Genomic DNA, 19,831 nt, shown 5'->3' on the forward strand with positions numbered 1-19,831 from the left:
ACATATGAATGCGATGTGTTTGGGATTTAGAAAAAAAAACCCAGAGCAGCATATTAGCAAACACACAAACAGCTGTATGTCAGAGATCAGCCTAAAAGATGCAGCAGGTCTCTCATGAGTTCTTCCTCCCTCTGTTTCTTGAGCAGGATGTAACATACAGTGAGTCTGCTCAGCATTTCCTCTGTCTGCTGAGAGGCCCAAGCAAATAAAAGTCCTAACTGAGATTGCTAATTGTGCCAAAACATAAAACAAAGGTTTACACAGCTTGTAAGCTTAATGCCTTGTTACTCACACAAGCAGGAGCTCATTTGCAGCAGTCAGGTCCGAAGAGCAGATCCAGCGTGTACTGAAGTTAGTGGGAGCTTTTCCACAAACATCAAGTCCTTCGGATCAAATCTGCAGGATTGGATTAATTCTGGTTTTGGGGAACCTGCGACAGAATTGTATACATTAGTCATGATGTTCTCCCAAATCTGGGTTCTTTACCTGGTCCAAGAGCCAATCTACACACAGGGTCTGCTCAGAGATGGGTGCTAGGTGGTAAATCCACAATGCTGGCACACCTCTTAACACACAGTAAAACATTTTATATACTTTGAACAATTGTTTACAATTACATTTAGTCACACTTAATTTGGTTCTTACAAGCCTCCTCTCCATTTAAAGGTACAGCATTTTTTTTTCCTCCGCCACCCATGTTCAGTGGGGTCAGAGCTTTGTTAGTAGGAGGCTCTCTTTACTCGAGAGTGGATCTTTCAGTATGATAATTAGGATTGTTCACACATATTTCAAGTACTTTTCTGTTTAGTCTCATTAACCATTTGCTTCTCCTTGAGCTTATCTTGTTACTTCTTAGCTTGACCCATTTATGGTCTCCTAAGGCCATGTTTTGTTAACTATTGGTAAGGACTAACTAACATCCTCTGGTTTTCAAATTCTTTCTTATTTTTCACCATATACATTTAAATATTTCTACCACCCCCCGTTTTTTCTTTTTTTAAATTAAATAATTCTTGTATAAATACCAGGACCCAATGCCTCAGCTCTGTTCCTGACACCCTTAAAGACATCCAAAGGGATCTGGGCAGCAGTTACTTCCATATAATGAGTCACTCACGGACTTTTCTTTCCCGTTCATCGTTCATCCTTATGGGAAGTTGCTCTCCCCCCAAAAAAACTCAGACAGGTGTCCTTTCCAGTGTACTTGGCAGGTCACCAAGTTCAAGCTATTTTGAATCAAATGGAATGAAATATTTTGTGAGGGAGAAGCTTGCCAAGCCCCACTCTTTTCCAGAGAGCGAATTTGGACAGATACCACATCCTGCTGATCCCAGCTGTGGCAGCACAGCCGGGGGAGCAAGAAAGACCCTCACAGATGACTCATAACCAGCAAGTTAAATTTCATCCAAAGACAACGGGCTGTCTGTGCAAATCCCCAGGTACTCACTTATGCAGTCGCAAAGAAATGCCCATGCTTGCTGAGCTGCCTTTTTCTGCAAGCGCCATGCTATCAAAAACCCAAAGTAGCATGTGACCGAGTAGTTTGCCAAATGGAGTTTATCATACTTTAACCTTGTTTTAAATTTATTTATTTCTTTTTTAAAATCCAGGACACTTAGAGGCTAAAGGATTGTTTAGGATTATGGTTAATTTGTAGTGGAGGCCACATTTTTCAGGTCCCAGAGAGGTATTATTCAGTATATATAAGGATTTTTATACCTACATACATATATTTTCTACAGATATATAAAAAAATCAGGCAAAAAATTCCAAAGCAGACGTTGAGAAGAGAGGCAAATTATGAACATGAAAGAAACAGAACCACCCTACCCCTGTCACAGGAAAGTTATATAAATACATAGTGTTATACTGCTGATTTGATTTGTGCTCTATCATTTTTTTTTCATATTTATTTTTTAAAAGAATGAAAACTTTAAGCCAAAACCATCTGGAGGAATCAGCAACAGGAACTTAACTGGATTTGTTTCCTAATGCTGTTCTGCGGTCTGTGCAGGTCTCATAACTCTATTTTACCTCCCTGAGTTTAAACGACAGCGTTAATTCTCCAGACTTTGGCTGCAGGCTTCCAGGCTGGAGAAAGGCCTTGGCTTCACTGTACCACAGGGTTTTTTTCAGCTTTTTTTTTTTTTTTTCTCTCCTTTCTCAACTGCCACTAGAATATTTTGGAGCACAAAGATCTTCCTGTGTTAAAGGGCCAGTAAATGACATGTGTCTCCTTTTCTTCCCTCTTAACTGAAAGCAGACTGTGATGTGTTCTGTGCGACATCGCAGTTCAGAGAAAAAACCCCACTGCTCTCCAGAAAAGTGCTTCAACACATGCTTAACTTTAAGTTGGCCATCATGAATCAAAAGTTGAAACAGTTTTCGGAGTCAGGGCCCTTGTATGCCGGTGCTCTGAACTGCCTTGGATATACTCATAGAATCGTGGATTTACCACCTAGCACCCACCTCTGCACAGATCCTGCACACCAACTGAAGAACCAAGATTTGGGAAAACACCATGACTAATGTATATAACTTTGTCACAGGCTCCACTGAAACCAGAATTAATGCAATGCTGCAGATTTGAGCCAAAGGACTTGAATGTTTGTGGGAAAGCTCCCGCTAACTTTAGTACACGCTGGATCTGCTCTTCAGATCTGAGCGCTGCAAACAAGCTGGTGCTTATGTTTGCAGTGGTAACGAGGCACTAAGCTTACAAAAGGCAATTATTACAGTGTTAAACAGCTCTTATATCAACCTCCTGCATTATACACATCACTAGCCTATGAACTAGCCCAGTTCTTTTTATAAAGGTTTTTATCTGCGGTACTGATGTCTCCAAAGGGCTGGCCTGTGCGTTTCGGCCCAACCACATCTAACCCCTCTGCAGCCAGGTTCGACGGCTCTGGAACTGCAAGGGGGACGAGTACCTGCCCGCCGGTACGCAGCGCTACGGAAAAGCCAAGCGGGGCCAAATGCGGCCCTGAGAGGACCCGCTCGGCACGGCGGGCCGGGCCGGGCCGGGCCGGGCCGGGCCGGGCCAGGCGCTGGCCTGCGGCGCCCTCGAAGGCCGCTCCTCACAGAGACGGGCGCGGCGCAGGAGCCCGCCCCGCGGCGGGAGCTGAGGGCGGGAGAGGCCGAGGCACGGGCGGTTCCCGCCCCTTTGAGGCACCGCCCACCCCCGCGCGCGCAAGCGGCGCTTTTTGGCCCTCGCGCCGCGCCGTAGCGCTCCCGGGAGAGAGCGGCATTGTGCAGCCTTTGGCCCGCAGCGCGCAGGCGCCGTCCCGCATTCCCCCGCCTGGCGGCCCCGGAGCTGCCGCTGCCGCGTTCCCCCTCCCCTCCCGCGGCCGCGCTCCTCCTCGCCGCGGAGGAGGCGGCGGCGCCGCCACCACCAGCCCCCCCCCCCTTTCCCCCTCCCCCGGTAAGTCACCGAGAGGCGCGGGGGCGGCCCGGCTCCTGCAGCTGGGCTCCTGCAGCCGCCGCTCCCCTCCCCGCGCGCGGCGCCGCCTCGCCTCAGGCACAGCGCGCGGAGCCCGCTCCCCCCCCCCCCCCCCCCCCCCCCCCCAGCATTCCCCGGCGCGGGGGGCGCGCGCCAAGCCCGGCCCTGCCTCGCGGGGACCCCCGGGCCGGCGCGCGCGCCGCGGGCGGTTTGCAGACGCGCGTGCATGCGGCGCCGTGCGGGGTTGCAGCGGGCGGGACGGGCCGGGGAGGAAGGGGCTGCACGGCTGGGCCCCCATCCCCCCCCCATCCCCCCCAACCCCCCCGCAGGGGCACGCACACAACCCCGCCACCACCAGGGGCGTTTGTAGCCGGCGGGCGCGGCGCGGGCGGCCGGTGGGTGTGTCGGTACCGTGTGCCCGGCGGCGGGGGCTGTGCGGGCGCTGGGTGTTGGCGGGGACCTTCCGCCCTCCTCCCCCTCGGACCAGGGCGCTGGGTGTTTGCTGGGACCCCCATCCCAAACCCCACCCCCTGGGCCAGGGTGCTGGGTGCTTGCGGGGACCCCCACCCCCCCGTCCCTGCCCAGGGTGCTGGGTGCTTGCGGGGACCCCCCGGCCAGCCCCCAGGGTGTGTGGAGGAGGAGCTGAGTGCTGGCAGCACCCGCCCAAGTTCCCAGATTAGTTCCAGCTGAAAGGGCCTGAGCTGCAGTAGGAAACTTTAATTTCTCATTGTTGCGACCGGCGGTTTATCCCCGGGGGTTGAGTAAAGCGGGGGGCAGCCGGTAGCACTGAGCTCTGCGCCTCCTGTCCCCTCCAGCCGGAGATGCTCCGCGTGCCAGGAGGTGCTGGCAGTGCACCCAGATCTGCTGCCACCGGCCAAAAGCAGGGTAGCGGGGATGGGCTAGTGCAAGGAGGGGTGGGCTAGTGCGAGTATCCTTTCAAGCCGAGCCCTCTCGGTGTGAGCTGTCCGTTATTCCGTTGCTGAGCTGAAAGGTAGCTGAGCTGTGATGGAGATTTGTTCCCTCTGCAGCATCGGCCCCGGTCGCTGACCACCAGCTGCCATCAGTTCTGGCACAGCCGGCGAGCCTGGGGAGGCTCCTGCAAGGCTGGCTTTCAGTCCCAGGCGGAGAAGGGCATGATTTGATGCTCAAACCATTTAGGAGGGAAATACGAGCCTGAAATGCGTTTAGGAGTGAAAGGAATCTAGTAGGGTCTTAAGCTTTGATAGTGCCAGCTGTTCTTTGTGTTGATCATGATCTTGTGTTCTGTACCTTAATAAATCTAGAGAGAAAAAAAAAAAAAAACAAACAAAAAAACCCACAAAGGCCTTGGACTGTACCTCCCATCTTTTGTACAAACCGTTGTGTTTATTATGTACTAAGTATTTGTTAGAAGTATTTTGGGGAATTTGATAACCAAACCCTGCCACACCTAGAAGAGATTCTACTTTATTTCTATCTGGAAAGGAGCAGAGTGGAAAAAAGCTTTCCAAGAAGTGCTAAAAGGCTGTGGTTTGGGTTCTTGGTCTTGCACCTTAGTAGGTCCGAAGGCCCAAAATACTGCTGCGTTGCTCCGCACATGCAGAATACGGTGTCTCATACTGGCTTCTGGCGACCTGCAGCTAGGCTAAGCTCCTTCTTCTGGCTGCTGAGAATCTTCCTGACAGCTAATGAGAATATTTTGTTTTTCTTCCAGGTTTTCATTTCAGTGCAGCTCTCCTCTCTGTGGCAAGGGCTGCCTTTTGAAGCAGCACATTCATTCTCCCCCTTCAAGCACTAGAAGTCTCATTTGCCAGCTTCAGAACCATGGCAACAGAAGAAAAGAAGCCAGATGCAGAATCCACCAAAACACAATCTACTCCTTCCTCGTCGACCAATCAGAGCAAGGTGTGTGTGTGGGGCTCCGAACAATATCCGTGTAAATACACATGGCGACTACCTGCGTATGCAACAGGCAAACCAGAATTAAGAGAATTGAATTCTCATATAGATTAAGAATCTTCTCCAGACCTCTGCTGCAGGCTCGAGCTGAAAACGTGCTGAGGATTTTATGGGAAAAGCGGATGGAGTACAGCCTCTTCTGTAGTGCTAGGCTTTTCTTGGTGGTGTGGAAGTTGTCGCTAACCAATACTTGTTGTCACTTTGAGCGTTAAAAAGACAGGTTGGTTGTGTCCTTGGAGTGCCTAGAGGTGACTGGAGGATTGGTTAATCTATGATCCTAGTTGCAAAGTGGGTCGTTATTCATATTCTTTGAAGCCCACAGATGCTCAAAGAAGGTGTTATTGGCTAACCAGGAAGCCTTCCCAAAGGGTGAAAAGGGAAGAAAAATGGGATTTTAGGGCTATGGAGGAATTGGCCTGTGATCTAATTCATGATAAGAATGAGAACTGCAAACACTTAAAGGTGCTACACAGATCAATGCCAAGAGTATTATTTTGATCTGTCAAGCACTTTGTGGTTGGACTGTTGGATTACTCTCACCTGTTTATTATTGGCTTGGATGAAATGCCTATCAAGGATGAGTTGGTGTCGTGCATACAACAGTAAGGCACTGCTGTCCCCAGACAGCAAGGGTGTTCGGTTTGTTGTTGTTTTTCATTTTTTTTTTTAATTTGGAGAGGGGAGGGAAGGAATATAAATGCAGGAGCCTCTATTATGGTGAACATCCACACAGTCTGTTACTGTGTACTGACGCAGTCTGATAACAGAGCTTGTCACTGAGATATTAAATCTGGAATTTATTCAACTCATTCATATATATTTTTCTTACAGCCTGCGCCAGTAAAACCAAACTATGCTCTAAAGTTCACATTAGCAGGACATACAAAGGCAGTCTCATCAGTAAAGTTTAGTCCTAATGGAGAGTGGCTAGCCAGCTCCTGTAAGTATTGCTTTCTTTTTTTATCTCGCCTAAATCATGCAAATGTGGGCCTTGGAGAACTGCCATTCTTTGGTGTTATCTTCATCAGGTGGAGGAGGGATGTAGTGTCGTGGTTTTTCTTAAAAGGAGCAATACCAAAGCTGTCAGTCATTGAGATAATGTGTTTTAAGCTTTTTAAGTTCTGTTACTTTGAACACTGGATGTTCTATGCGTTGCCGAGTTGGAGAGCCCTCACCTGTTCAGCTTGCTTTGCTGAGCAAATGGGCAAAACCAAACAAAGGTTTCTTTCCCCATGTGAAGGAAATCCTTGTGCTTTTCTGTACCGCTAAAAGACAGGGCTTAAGCTTTTCAATTAAACTTTGTGTACAGTATCTGCAGGCAAATATTTAGCTCTGGTAAAGCTAAAGTAGGTAGGTAGCAAAGCTCATAAAAGGGAATATTGTTGGATGGGATGGTGAGGGCCACTCAAGCATCTTCCGGGCGTGGGAATGACTCAAGTCTTTGTCTTAACTGCAGATAGCCTTAATAAGACCAGTGCAGTGTACCATATATACATTGTTTTTATGTTCGAGTTTCCTCATGAGAGTCCCCTGCTCTCCCCTACGTGGGTTTCCCAAATGTCTGACAAATGTCAACCCTTTTTGCTGGCGTGTTTTGCAAGTTAACATGGATAATAGGTTTGGGGGTTTTGCAGGCATTAATTCAGCCCAGCTTGTGGTGTAATTTTAGTTCTTTTGGGGCAAAAGCGTTTCAGCATTCCTATGGAACAGTATTACTTTTACCACTGGCAATCTAAAACAAAAGTAGAAGCCCAAGTTGTCGTCAGAGAAACTAAAGCGGCAGGAGACTCTGTGCATTCCAGGCAGTTTATGTAATCTCAGCTGCTGCAGCTTGGCGTGTATGAAACTGTTTTTTACCCATTACATATTACCTTATACGCTTAGGTTTGCTTGGGGAGGGAGAGCTACCCAGTGTTTGCAGAGATGTAGTTAACATACTACTTTCCACCTGGAAGGAACAGTTGTATCTGTTAATGGTGTTTGTCACTCAACTGGCACGTTCTATTTCAGCTGCTGACAAACTCATCAAAATTTGGGGAGCATATGATGGCAAATTTGAAAAAACAATATCTGGTCATAAACTGGTAAGTAGGAGGAGATTATTATGCGCTTGAATACAAGTTCACTTGTAAAGAATTTTGCTTTGTTTTCCTCATCCAGAAATTTCCATTCTTGGTTAGGTTTTGTGCAGGATGCTTGTTCCTCAGTCTCATTTTGTGCTTTGTTTATACAGTCCTGTGCAATGGCCTGGGACTGGAATTGCTGAAATAATACCAGGTCAGGCTGGAAATAGGGCTGAAGTGTAGGCTGAAGCGGAGTACCTGCATGCCCATTCCCTAGCCATTTTCTCGAGTCCCTCCATTTCAGGAACACTGCCCTCAGACACAGGGCAGTGCATTCTTTGGTGAAAATCCCTGTAAGCTGTAATGCTGTGTCCTGTTCCATTTTTTCCTTTGTATATGGAGCAGAATGGTTTGCCTTTTAAGGAGATTGAATTTTTCTTGTCGATTTGCCTACATAAACAGAACACATACTCATTCTGCAAAGTTCTAAAGAAGACGCAAACTCCCATATCCTCTGGTTTTGTTTTCAGAAGTTTCTTACATGCTGAAGTTTCATGAGCAATAATGAAGATTCACCAAAAGAAAAAACAGTAGAATCTTGTTCTCCTCTAGCCTTTAGGGACTTGGACCTCGAAGAGCAAGCTCTTTGTCATAAAGAGGAGGTGCTTGTTCAGATTAGTTTATTTAGCGTGCTCTTTATGAATGCCGAGAAAGGGTTTTGGTGGTCATGGCAGGAGATACGTGAACAAGTCATTGATGTTTTTGGAGTATATGGCTCAGCTTAAATTGAATAAGTGTCAAAGGACCTCTTAACTCAGTCAAATTGATGAATTCCCAGCTCTCAATGCTGAATTTTATTTCAAGCTTCAGCTGTGAATATACATGCAGTCTGGTTTTTGTTTTCCTGTGTCAGTGAACAAACAGAGCTGAGAAGATAATTGTTTTCCTTTGTTTTAGGGTATCTCTGATGTTGCTTGGTCATCAGATTCCAACCTTCTTGTCTCTGCCTCCGATGATAAAACTCTCAAAATATGGGATGTAAGCTCGGTAAGGGCAGAAACTATTCCTTACCTTCCTTCTCCTCCTGCATTAGCATCTTAACTGGTGGTCTTCTGAGAGCGCTTTTGTGTGCTATGATGAGAGAAGGTAGAGTTTTAAGCACTGGCTGCTTTTTGGGTAATACTTTTTCCTGCTTATAATGAGCTGCTGGTTGAATGGTCTGTGATGATGAGCGAGTTACGCTGTCTGCTTTTGGAATGAGGGGGATGCTTATGGGTATCATGAGGAGCCTGGTTATCTTCTGAGAGTGCTTAAGCCTTGTGGTGGCAATGCAGCTGCAGGCTTCATTTCTGAAAGCAGCTTCTCAGATGAAACCTTGTAACTTCTTATCATAGCTTCACTCTTTTTGCTTCTCTATGCCTTCCTTTTCTGTCATTACCATGAGGGTTGGATAATTTGGTTGAATTTTGGTTAGGTATGTTAAATTGCTTGCTCCTCCTGTGTTGCCCAAAGGATTTGTAGCTTGGCTGCAGTCATTAAAAATGTGGGGGTTTTCTTTCCTGTTGTTTTGCTGTCACTGGTCCTCTGCCCATCTAAATCTGGGGTTAGAGACGGTTTCTTTGTGTGCTGCACGGCGATTAACCTTAATGCAGCTTACTTGCATGCATTTGTGGCGCTGAAGGATGCTGTTTATTTAACTCTGCTAAATCTTATTTCAGGGTAAGTGCTTAAAGACATTGAAAGGGCACAGTAACTACGTTTTCTGCTGCAACTTCAACCCTCAGTCAAACCTCATCGTTTCTGGATCAGTAAGTGCCTTTTTTATTTTTCTTCATGCAGAGCAAGTACAGCACACCCCTGTTACCTCATACTAAGGGGACAGACAGGTTGTTTTAGGGATCCTTGGCACAATGATGGCACGAAGTTGTAGTTACAATTAAAGCTTTATTTTCTTAACAGGATAGTATGATAGTATGACACAGAACTTATGATTAGAATGGCCTAGGATTTCTAAAGCAAGGTCAATGGTAGTACAATTTACAGGTAGCGTAATATGGAATTTATAATACAGCAACTTATGATTTCTAATCCCCTAGATTCTGACTTAACTCAGAGTATGACTTCTCATCACCTGGACCCTCTGCAGATTAGGTCAGATCTTAATACATGGTTTGCTGTATCAATATAACAATCATAATCTAGAGTAAAAAATCATATAAAATAAAAGAATACGCACCAGTCCTTGGAGGAAGCACATGATGGTGGGGGGCCTCCCTGGCTACTGGGGGGTGGGTCATGGTCTCACTGTCCAGCAGCAGTTCTGGTCCAAATTTTCTGATTGACTTGTGACTGCTTGATTCTGTGGACGGTGCTCTGTGTGCTCTTACACTTCCCTGTTCTGGGACGGGCTGAACACCACCACCGGGTTGGCCAGGTGCCTGGGACCAATCTGTTCAGGGCCTGATAACGAGGGAAAGGGAAGGAATACATGGCCTGCTCAGTCACACAGAATGCCTGCTTGCCTTATAAAATGGCGTTAGTTACGCTAGTCACATTACCAAGGGTTGGGAGCAAGGGGGTTCCGATCACAACCCTGTGCCATTTCAATTTGTCTTCCTCCACAAACACAGCTTGTAGTTGGATGACCTGTGCAGTGCTGCTGCTCTCTTTGCCTGGGGCCACGGTCAAGCCCTTAACCCATCCTCAACGTGCAGGTTTCCTGCACGGAGAGGAAGAGTTCAGGGAGCTGTGTTCCCAGGCCGTCATTTTTGCCCTGTGCAGTGCTCGTTTACTAGGTTTTCTGATGCAGCTGGAGGAAGGCACGTGTGTCTAGTCAGGCTATAACACCTTGCATGCCTCGAATAGGTGCACCATTAAACCACCTTGTGCATTTCTTCAATCTTCAGTTTGATGAAAGCGTGAGGATATGGGATGTGAAAACAGGGAAGTGCCTCAAGACATTGCCTGCTCATTCTGACCCAGTTTCAGCTGTAAGTCCCTTCTGATCAATGAACGTACTACATGTTTGTTTTGTTTAGCAGAGCTCCACTCCTGCCTCTGTAGAGGAGTAGGTTTGTGCTCTAACTCTTATTATCAAGCCCTTCTTACATGGCGTAGTGGATGAGCTGTGGCTGATTTGCCAGTGGTCATTGCTCAGTGAGAATGAAATGAACAGTGGTTTCTGTAAGATCGGTATGGATTTTGGTTCTGGGTGTTAATGTGGGGAGCAATGAATAGTGGTGTGCCAGCCATGCCCGAATCTAGCTGTCTGATGCTGTGGTGGATGTTTGTGATCATTTTGAGGCTCAGAGAACAACCTGTATGTCTGTTACTTCTGTGTTCCAGGCTGTTACCAAAGTTGAGAGCAGGGTAGTTCCATAGTACGCTCTGTTTCAAATCTCATTCATCTAATAGGTGAAGGTAGCTTGGAATACAGCACTATCCATTCAAATGAAAGAAAACCAGAAGGTGTTCAACTCTTAATGTTTTTGAAATGAAGGAAACTGAAAAAAAATTGCCTCTCAGATGTGCTAAGCCATGGCTGTTGGAACATGATTGTTCTGCCTCATGTAGAAGATATCTCACATTTACAAATATGTTAGTAATTATTATTTAAAACCACAGTATTTTGAGCCGTAGTTCAAAGCAATAAATTGACCTTGAAACATATGTGGCTGGCTACCTGTGAGGTAAATTTCCATGCCCTTAGAATTATAAGGTACTATTCCCCAGGTTTTGTACTACCATTGTTTGAGCAGCTAATGCTGTCTGAACAGAGTATCACGTGTTTTTCTTAGCTTCTGAAGAAACATGTATTCCAGTCCCTGATGCTTGAATAAACAGCTGTAGTTTACATCCATCCCTCTTTGTCAGACAAACTGCGGGGGAGTCTTGGTTTTGATGATGCTACCCATCTAAACTTGTGTCTGTACGTTGTGTTAACTTTCTGCCTCTATCCACATGAATTGCAGTGTCAGTAATAAAGACAGTCTTTTCAGCGGAGCTTAAATATTTGATCTTTATGAGCATCAGTAAGTTGTTTTTCCCCTTCTATAATATTACAGGTGCATTTTAATCGTGATGGATCCCTGATCGTGTCAAGTAGCTATGATGGACTCTGGTAAGTTGTTATTTCTTGCCTGTGGCACTGTTCAAACCTTTTGCATTTAAAAAAAAAAAGGACTTTTTAAAGAAAGCTTGTATTTGTAATGTTAAAATCAGAACAAAGACTTAAAAACCAATAGTAAAAGTTCTTCTGTGTCTTTAATAGTCGAATCTGGGATACAGCATCAGGGCAGTGCTTGAAAACACTGATTGGTAAGTAGGAATATTTCTTGTTTCTGCTCTTACTTTTCACTGTTAAGTTGTGACATAGGTATTCTGCATCATTGCTGTGAACAGTGGCTTCCTTAAGCTCTGTTGTACTGTTTTCCTACCGTTCTGTTAGTACCCTATTGTTCTCCTGTCTATTGCAATAAGAGAAACTGTCCTCTCCCATGAATGAAAGCTTGCTTAAGCAATTAAGTTTCATTTGAGCTTAATGAAATGTGGAAAAATGAGTTTTCCGAGGTTTTTCGATCATTTGGCTGTGTAGTGGTTGCTGTGCAGCACTTCAAAACTGCAGCGATAAAATTGTTTGTGCTGTTGGATATGGTAGAAACAGGTAGTCTGTGACAACACAAGCTGCCTTTTTATTGCAAGATGCATGAAGGCATCTTGTGAACATAGCTAATGAAAGGAAACCACCTGCTGGGCATATGTTACCTAGTCCTTCATATTCTTACAAAGCATTTATATAGACAAGTTATATGGCTCTGCAAATCAGTGGCTTGTATTCTAATATAATGTTTAAAAAGTAGAGATATGGACTTTGTGAATTGTTGATGCAAGGAAGGGAAGTTCAGTTACAAAGGGTTATTTAAAATGTTTGTGAGCAAAATGCTTAAAATCCTTTTCTTTAATGAAAATGATCACCTTTCCTACACCTATCTTTTTCTTGAAGTAGCAAGGGACAAGAAAATTGAAAGCTTGTTTCAGCAAAACAATTAACAACAAATTATTGTCAAAAGAAATTCTTTGTCAGTGAGATAATACAACTGTGTACTAAATACTGCTTTTATTTTCACTGTAGATGATGATAACCCTCCTGTGTCTTTTGTGAAATTCTCACCAAATGGTAAATACATACTAGCTGCAACTTTGGACAAGTAAGTATTTAAAAAAACCCCAAACCCCACAGGTTTTGAAGTATTTGAGTGTCAGATGAAACTTTGTTGCTACACTTTAGCTATCACAGTAATGAAACTACACAAGTTTGTATATGCTATCAAACTTAAAAAGCCTGCACAGTATGCTTTGCGAACAGCACAGGCAGGGCTTGGGTCATCTGAAAGTCTTGGTGCTGCTTAGTGACTGCAACACCCATTCATTCCTTCCTGTACCTTTCAAAACCTCAACATTCCTTGTATTGATCGTATGATTCTTTTGTAGCATCGAGAGACAGAAAATCTAACCTGTAATAGACTGCAATATATAAATAACTTTGTGTAAGGCATGAAAGCGGTGCAGGTGGGCTGATTGAGAGTGATTCACCTGGAGAGTTTCTGTGCAGTGACTAAGGCTGTGTCTCCATTCACAGTCAGTAATGATGCCGTTGCTTTCGTGAGACCTTCCTTTCCTAGGTCATGAGGTTGATGCCTTCCTTGTCTGAGCATCTTTGTACAAAAGATACCACAGACTGTTGCCTGCCTTTTTCAATGAGTCAATGAAAAGCAGAGAAAACCCGTGTTGGGCTCCCTGTGGAAGAGAAAGGGGACTATCTTGTAAGCTCTGACACTAGTCTGGATGTATAGCTGGTCTGTATCTGGACACGCACGAGGCTTGCTTAGTCTGTGGAAGAGCCTGGTGCTTGCCCGAAACAAGTGACACTCTCTTCATGTCCAAATTGTACTCAGTAGTGTGCTCGTTTGCTTGCTCTGCACTGGCTTAGGCTTCAACAGGTTGAGGATGCCTCAGTCCAGTGTTTATTTCCCTGAAACCTGGTGCAGGATTGTAAGGTGAAAAACTAGGGTGGTGTGTATGTATTTTTGATCTGTATCTACTTTCAGCAGGATTTGATTTCTTAAAACAACTGGGGGAAAAGGGATCATTTCCAGGGCCATCCCTGATTCTAGTGGGTTTCTCACCCTGAGAAAGATGATGTCTAATGAAATTTATATGAATCTTTGATGCCTTGGGCGTTGGGGGATGTCTGCCAAATAACCTTATCCTCTGTCCCTGTAATTTGTCTGTTATCCTACCGATCGCTTTCCTAGTTGTCTGGTCATTATTTATAAAGAAACTTGCAGGTGAGGGGAAGTGCTTAAATACCCCCTTTTTGACGGAGGAGAATTTGAATGGCATGGCAGTAAAATTGATACTTTGGGGTTAACTAATGCTGCATTGCAAAGCCAGGCTAAAGTGATCTATGCAGACTTTAAGAACTCTGGGAAGGAGAGACTTTTTCTGCTGCTAGGAAATTGTCAGATGAACACCCCCCACCCCCACCCCCCCCCAAGAACTAAAATCTGTTTTTCTGTTGTTTTATAGCACTCTTAAACTTTGGGACTACAGCAAAGGAAAGGTAAAACCAATCTTGTCTCACTATGTAGACCTAACTAAGCTTATAGGAAAATCTGGATTTCATATGTGCTTTTAAACTTGCCTAACATTTTATGAATATTACAGGAGAAAAGTATTAATACTGCTTTATTGGAGAGGATAAACTTTTAGCAGGCTTGTTGTGATAGGGCAAGGGGTACTCATTTTAAACTAAAAGGGGTTAGATCTGGACTAGATATAAGGAAGAAATTTTCTATAGTGAGGGTGGTGAAACACTGGAGCAGGTTGCCCAGAAAGGAGGTAGCTGCCCCATCCCTAGAAACATTCAAAGTCAAGCTGGAAGGGCTCTGAGCAACCCAATCTAGTGAAGATGTCCCTGGATGGTGCAGGGGGGTTGGACTTAGATGATCTTTAAAGGTCCCTTCCAACTCAAACTGTTCTATGATGCAATGACTAAAGATGCCTTTGGAAAAAAAACCAACCCAGAATTGTGTTTAGGCTCCTGCATGGCCCTGATATGTTAAGTAAAACTATATTTCTGCATTTTTCTCTTTATGAACAATGAATTATTGTTGCGCTTCTTCTCTGTGGTAATGTGACAAATTTAGACCTTCCCCTCCCTCCCTGCCCCTGCCAGATTGTTTAGTGTTGCAGGGCAGGGATGCCCTCTGCATCCTTTTGATAAGTTGGCAGGGTGGGAAACACAGGCAGATAGGTTTAGTCTTTTCTGCCAAGACAATTTGTCCTTGTCCTTGACTGAGAAAATTACCTCCCAGCTGTATTAATGTCTTGTGACTCTTCACTTGTAGTGCCTGAAGACTTACACAGGACACAAAAATGAGAAGTACTGCATATTTGCAAATTTCTCCGTTACTGGTGGAAAGGTTAGTGTTTATCTGAGATGCTTTTTACCGATGTGCAGTTTTTGCTGCTGTTTTCTGTAGAAGAAACTGGAGTTTGGGGTTGGAAACCTCCTTTGGTGGGTGCTGGTTCCCATCTGCTGCCTATATGCATTGAACAGAGGCTGAGAGAGAATGAACCGCATCAAGGGGTCATATAATGTTGGAAGTTCCCTTTCATGTGATGACACTGGAAGTGTTTACTGAATAATAAGTTAGATACAGATGAGGAGAAAGATTAAAATAACTTGCTCTGGTTTTTTTTCTGTGCCCCTCCAGTGGATCGTGTCTGGTTCAGAAGACAACCTCGTTTATATTTGGAACCTTCAGACAAAAGAGATTGTACAGAAATTACAAGGACATACAGGTGTGGAAGAGGATTTTGTTTTTATTGATGGAGTATTGCTCTTGTCAGCTTGTAATGAGGGCTTAGCTTGAGCATTCTCTCTTTGATGTGTACTTTTGACTGTCAGACCCATAAATGCTTGACTGGCTGAAGCTTAATTGAACCCTAGGAGCTTGCTCCTTTTTATGAAGGGGTTTTTATGAGCGTTGCAAGTGTTTATTCTTTCCCAGTGATAACTTTGACATCAGCTTACAAAAGAGATTTCCTTGAGTTCAGAACTGGTTGAGATATTGAAGTGACTCGGTGACTTGGAGTTGCCTATTAACACCTTCCAAAGCTGCAGCTCTTGAAAGGATAAGGACTGATGTGGTCCTGCTGTTTGGAGATGTCTGTCTGTGTCCCTGTTCTTGAAGGCAGAGTTGAGTGTGTGCTGAGCGTATATTGAGATGTCACCTGATGGATACTTCAGTCTGAATCCCATAATAGAGCAGCACTTTCACTCTACTGACTGGAAGGAACGGTGCTGTGAAATCTAAGCGTGCTTATTCCTTTGCAGGACCATTGATTTGGACTGTAAGTGGGAGCAGTGGCAGCAGGTTTTCATTTTCAGGCTAGGGCAAGGCTGTGAAGATGAAGTGCTATCTGAGCATCAAATAGGATGCTGGAAACACCTTACATGGAAACAAAAAATTGACCTGGGTCTTTATTAGCTGTGTCTGATATATGCCAAGAGTTCTTGCTTGGAAGTAAGCAACAACTAGAATTGAGAGAGTTCTCACATTTTAAAACCTGTCAAACATTTCCAACTAATACTGTCAATTCTTTTTTGCTAGTTTCTTCTCACAGAGAAGCGGTAATTGTAAAATATTTATGAATAATGCATTTGTAATTCCATTACAAGGAAATAGTAACTTTGCTATGCTGCTTTGAAATGAGGTAGCAGTACACATTCATTTTGAGAAATGCCTGCTGTGGACCACATTTCACTGCTGTAAATAATGATATTTGTCTGTTTTCTCTTTTTGCATAGATGTTGTAATCTCAACAGCTTGTCACCCAACAGAAAACATCATTGCATCAGCGGCACTAGAAAACGACAAAACAATTAAACTGTGGAAGAGTGACTGTTAAATGTTCCAGTATCACTTTAGAGACTGTCAGGAAAAAATGTTTTTAAAAAATATTAAAAAAAACCACATGAGAATAATAAATCCAGTATGGCAGGAAACCTGAAGAATATTTGATAAAGTGGTTTCTGTTAGTCTTGGCCCAAAGAAAACGCCTTAGCTCTTTGCTAGAACCGGGCAACGTGGTGGGAAAAAAAAAAGATGCAGTGTCTCCTTTTCTTGCCTAATCTTTTGGCAGACAAATGGATCATTCTGACATCGCGTTAGAAGTGTCAGCCTTGTATTGGACACCCCAAAGATACTGTACTTTTTGGTGGCATTACTTCTGGGCACTGTTGCTGCCTAAGGAAGAGCTGCCAGTCTACTTTGTAACAGTAAGTTAAGTCATGAGCCTAGAGATGTGTGGAATTTTTTTTAAATGTCTAATTTTTTATTTTTTTTTCCAGACTGTAGGTTCTAGTCTCTTGGGAAGTTTCTGTATTGTTTTAAATAGGAGTACTGCATCTTTAAGGGTGCTTCATTTTAAACACTCAGCTCAAACTTTGTGACCAAATAAAACCATGCAGTTCCAGATTTCCCTCTTCCTGCCCCTGACTTGACTCCTGTGGTGAAAGCTCCTCTTACCTTCTGTATAGTTGCTTACCTCGTTACGTGTGTTTAATAGATACTGTTCTAGAGCAAAGTTACAGTTCTTCTGTTAACCATTAAAATGAATCTTGCTTGTAGTTGTTCTCGGCATATTTTAATTTTTTTTTCTCTTCTGGTTATAAAGCAAGCTCACAGAACACTGTAAAGTTATTTCAATGTAAAAAGAAAAAACCCAGACTTTTGTATCTTGAAAACCCATCGTATGAAACTGTATTAATAATGGCATGACTCTGTACCTATTTCAGCGTTGGTATTTCTTTCCCTTTTTGTCATACCCATGTGGTATTTACACATCCAGAAAAATACCATATGCCATAATAAAAAGGTGGGATTTTATGTGTATGCTGGTGGTAAGAGTGTACTAATGTGAAGTGTCTGTGTCCAAAGAAGCCTTCTTTAAAAACACTTTTAGAAGGAAGTATATCTGTAGCAGTTCCGCTGAGCGAGGAGAGGAGGAGGAAGAAAGCAGCAGCGTGGTGCTTTACATCTGTTATGGAGAAAGAAGAGAGGAGCATAACTCACGTCAAAATTTGTTTAAGGGAAGTAAGAGGATTGAACTGAAGGCGTCCTCGGCAGAGGCAACATTAGTACAAACCCTCACAGAGACCTTTAGCTAAGGGGAAAGGAATCCTGCTGCCCTCTCCTTGCAGAATGGGCAGGGCAGGCTGAGTGGCGATCCAGGAGTTTGCTTGTGCTGGTTAAAAATTGTGTTGAGGCACAGGTTTTGTTGTACCCAAAGGGTTCTGCTCTAAAGGGATGTTTTGTTCCTGGTGAAACAAAAATCCATTATTATCGACCTCATGTGCTTGATAACTGAAAATCAATTACAGTACAAACCTCTCCTCTCATGGCTGCTCCGAGACTGCCTTGCTTTACCCTTAGAGAAGAAGACAGCTGCAAGACATGAGGTATAGCTTTTTAAAATATAAAAATAGATTTCATGTTGAGCTGGTGCTAAAATGGCTGTTAATAATATCACTGTCTTTTGAGGTTTTTCATTATCCCCCAGGAAAGGACACTGTGTCTCTAGCCCTACTGAGCGTCACTCCTGAAATAATCAATTTCTTTACTTTTATTTTTTTTTTCCCCCAGTCTTTTTCTCACAGGCCAGTGAAACCTTTCAATTGCAGGATGTGGATGTGCTGCTTTACCAGTGTGGAGAAGCTTGTATATTACTCCAGCAAAGCATTTTTACAGAAATTCAGGAATGTTTTGTAGCATCATACTTGCCATGCAGCTGTGTTTGTGTGAATGGCTTTGCTGGTGTAGCTGTTTCCCTGCCTTCTGAGCCAGAGAGCTGTGGAGAAAAAGGGAGATGGTTCTCCTGTTGTCAGGAGGACATCTCTGGGGGAAAAGAATATCCTTCAAAACTGAAGAGCCCTGCTGTAAAGGATCTACTAAGAAAGCTGCACTTTATGAACGTTGTGCTTAAGTCCCTGGTATCCCACCTAGGAATAACACTGGGGGCTACTGGCATGAGCTCTATTTAGCTGTAATTGTATCCAGTCTGGCATGTCAGGGGTGGTTTGACAGCCAGGATTAGCTAATCTTGTCAAGTACAGCACTGAAAACAAAGTTTGTGTGTGGCTGGGCTGGCTCTTCTGTGCAGTAGAAAGGATGTAGTTTTGCGTGTGTTAAGTGCAGGCTGATGGCGCTGGAGCGCGTTGCAGCCTGCTGAGGGAAAGAGCTGTTGCCCTGGGGCTCGGCTGTGCTGGGTGCCGCTAGGCGGAGAGAAAAGGAGGGAGCTGGGTGCGCGTTAGGGGCACTTTTAAAAAAAAAAGTAATGAAAAAAAACATGGTTAGATGCCACGAAGTAGGTGGCAGTGCCTTAACCGTATGCGTGTTGTACAGGCCACTGGGGCCTCTTCCATCCTTATCAAGGGGAGTGCTAACCTTCTCTCCTTTCATACAACACAATCGCTCTGCCGTGCCCGAGCTATTTATACCTCCACTTAGCTGCTACTATTCAGCATACAGTGAGGAGAAATTCACCTTTTTTTTTTTTTTTCTTTCTCGATTTTTCATCTCTTCCTCACCCTACCTAAAATTTTTACGCTAATTCCCCCGAATGAGGATAAACCCTCCCCAACAACCCCGTTAAAATAGCAGAGACGCGCGCTTTTCGCCGCTGTTTTAATGTATTCATCACTCTCAGCCAATCAGAGCGCAGCCCAAGTCCTCTTCGACTGCCCCCTGCTGCCGCCGCCGAGCCCTAAGGAACCGCGGGCGCGTTTCCCGGGGGAGGGCACTTCTGCTTCCGCCTCGCTAATGGCGGCGGGAAAGCGCTTGGACAGCGGTTCGAGTCCCGCCTCGGGCGAGTGCGGGGCCTGGGGCTGGAGCGCCGCCGGCGGTGGGTGGTGGGGCGGGGGTGCGACGTGGCCCGCCGCGGGGATGAGCGCTAAAGCAGGATTTGCAGGCGGACCCGTCTAATCTGCACAGGGTTTAGCCGTCTCTGCGGGTATCGCAAAGGTTTAAGTGGGAACACCAGTGTTCCGGGGGATTTGCTGATCAAATTTTTCTCAGTCAGGGGAAGAAGGCTGCTTCCCGACGTGTTCCTGCTGCCCCTGAGCTGATAAATGTGTCTGGATTGCAAGACAATAAAACCAAAACCGCGGGGCTAAATTTGCACCAGCTGCCCCTCAGCCCAGCCCTGGGCACTGGGCTGGGGCGATGCTCCCACTGGGTAACCCACCCCAGCATCCCACTGCTGGTCCCATCGATGCCAGGCTCAGTGGCACCGTGCTGTCCCTGGGTCCCAATGGCTCTCC

At 44.9% G+C, this 19,831-nt stretch overlaps 1 protein-coding gene and 1 non-coding gene across 2 annotated transcripts; one reads left to right on the forward strand and one right to left on the reverse strand.

Annotated features, from left to right (window-relative positions):
* The first annotated feature begins 3,284 nt into the window (after positions 1–3,284).
* WDR5 (WD repeat domain 5) lies at positions 3,285–17,405 on the forward strand. Its single transcript, XM_056352411.1, has 14 exons — positions 3,285–3,424; positions 5,136–5,326; positions 6,212–6,320; positions 7,391–7,464; positions 8,401–8,490; positions 9,162–9,251; positions 10,350–10,433; positions 11,508–11,563; positions 11,714–11,760; positions 12,575–12,650; positions 14,032–14,065; positions 14,853–14,927; positions 15,222–15,309; positions 16,319–17,405. The coding sequence occupies exons 2-14, from the start codon at positions 5,246–5,248 to the stop codon at positions 16,417–16,419; spliced, it is 1,005 nt and encodes a 334-aa protein (XP_056208386.1). The 5' UTR covers positions 3,285–3,424; positions 5,136–5,245; the 3' UTR covers positions 16,420–17,405.
* A 1,445-nt stretch (positions 17,406–18,850) lies between these two features.
* On the reverse strand, positions 18,851–18,978 carry LOC130155653 (U6atac minor spliceosomal RNA). The gene has a single exon (XR_008824148.1). It is a non-coding gene; the product is annotated as a U6atac minor spliceosomal RNA (small nuclear RNA).
* Positions 18,979–19,831: the final 853 nt, after the last annotated feature.

This window comes from Falco biarmicus, chromosome 9 (genome assembly GCF_023638135.1).
Source record: "Falco biarmicus isolate bFalBia1 chromosome 9, bFalBia1.pri, whole genome shotgun sequence".
Lineage (NCBI taxonomy): Eukaryota > Metazoa > Chordata > Aves > Falconiformes > Falconidae > Falco > Falco biarmicus.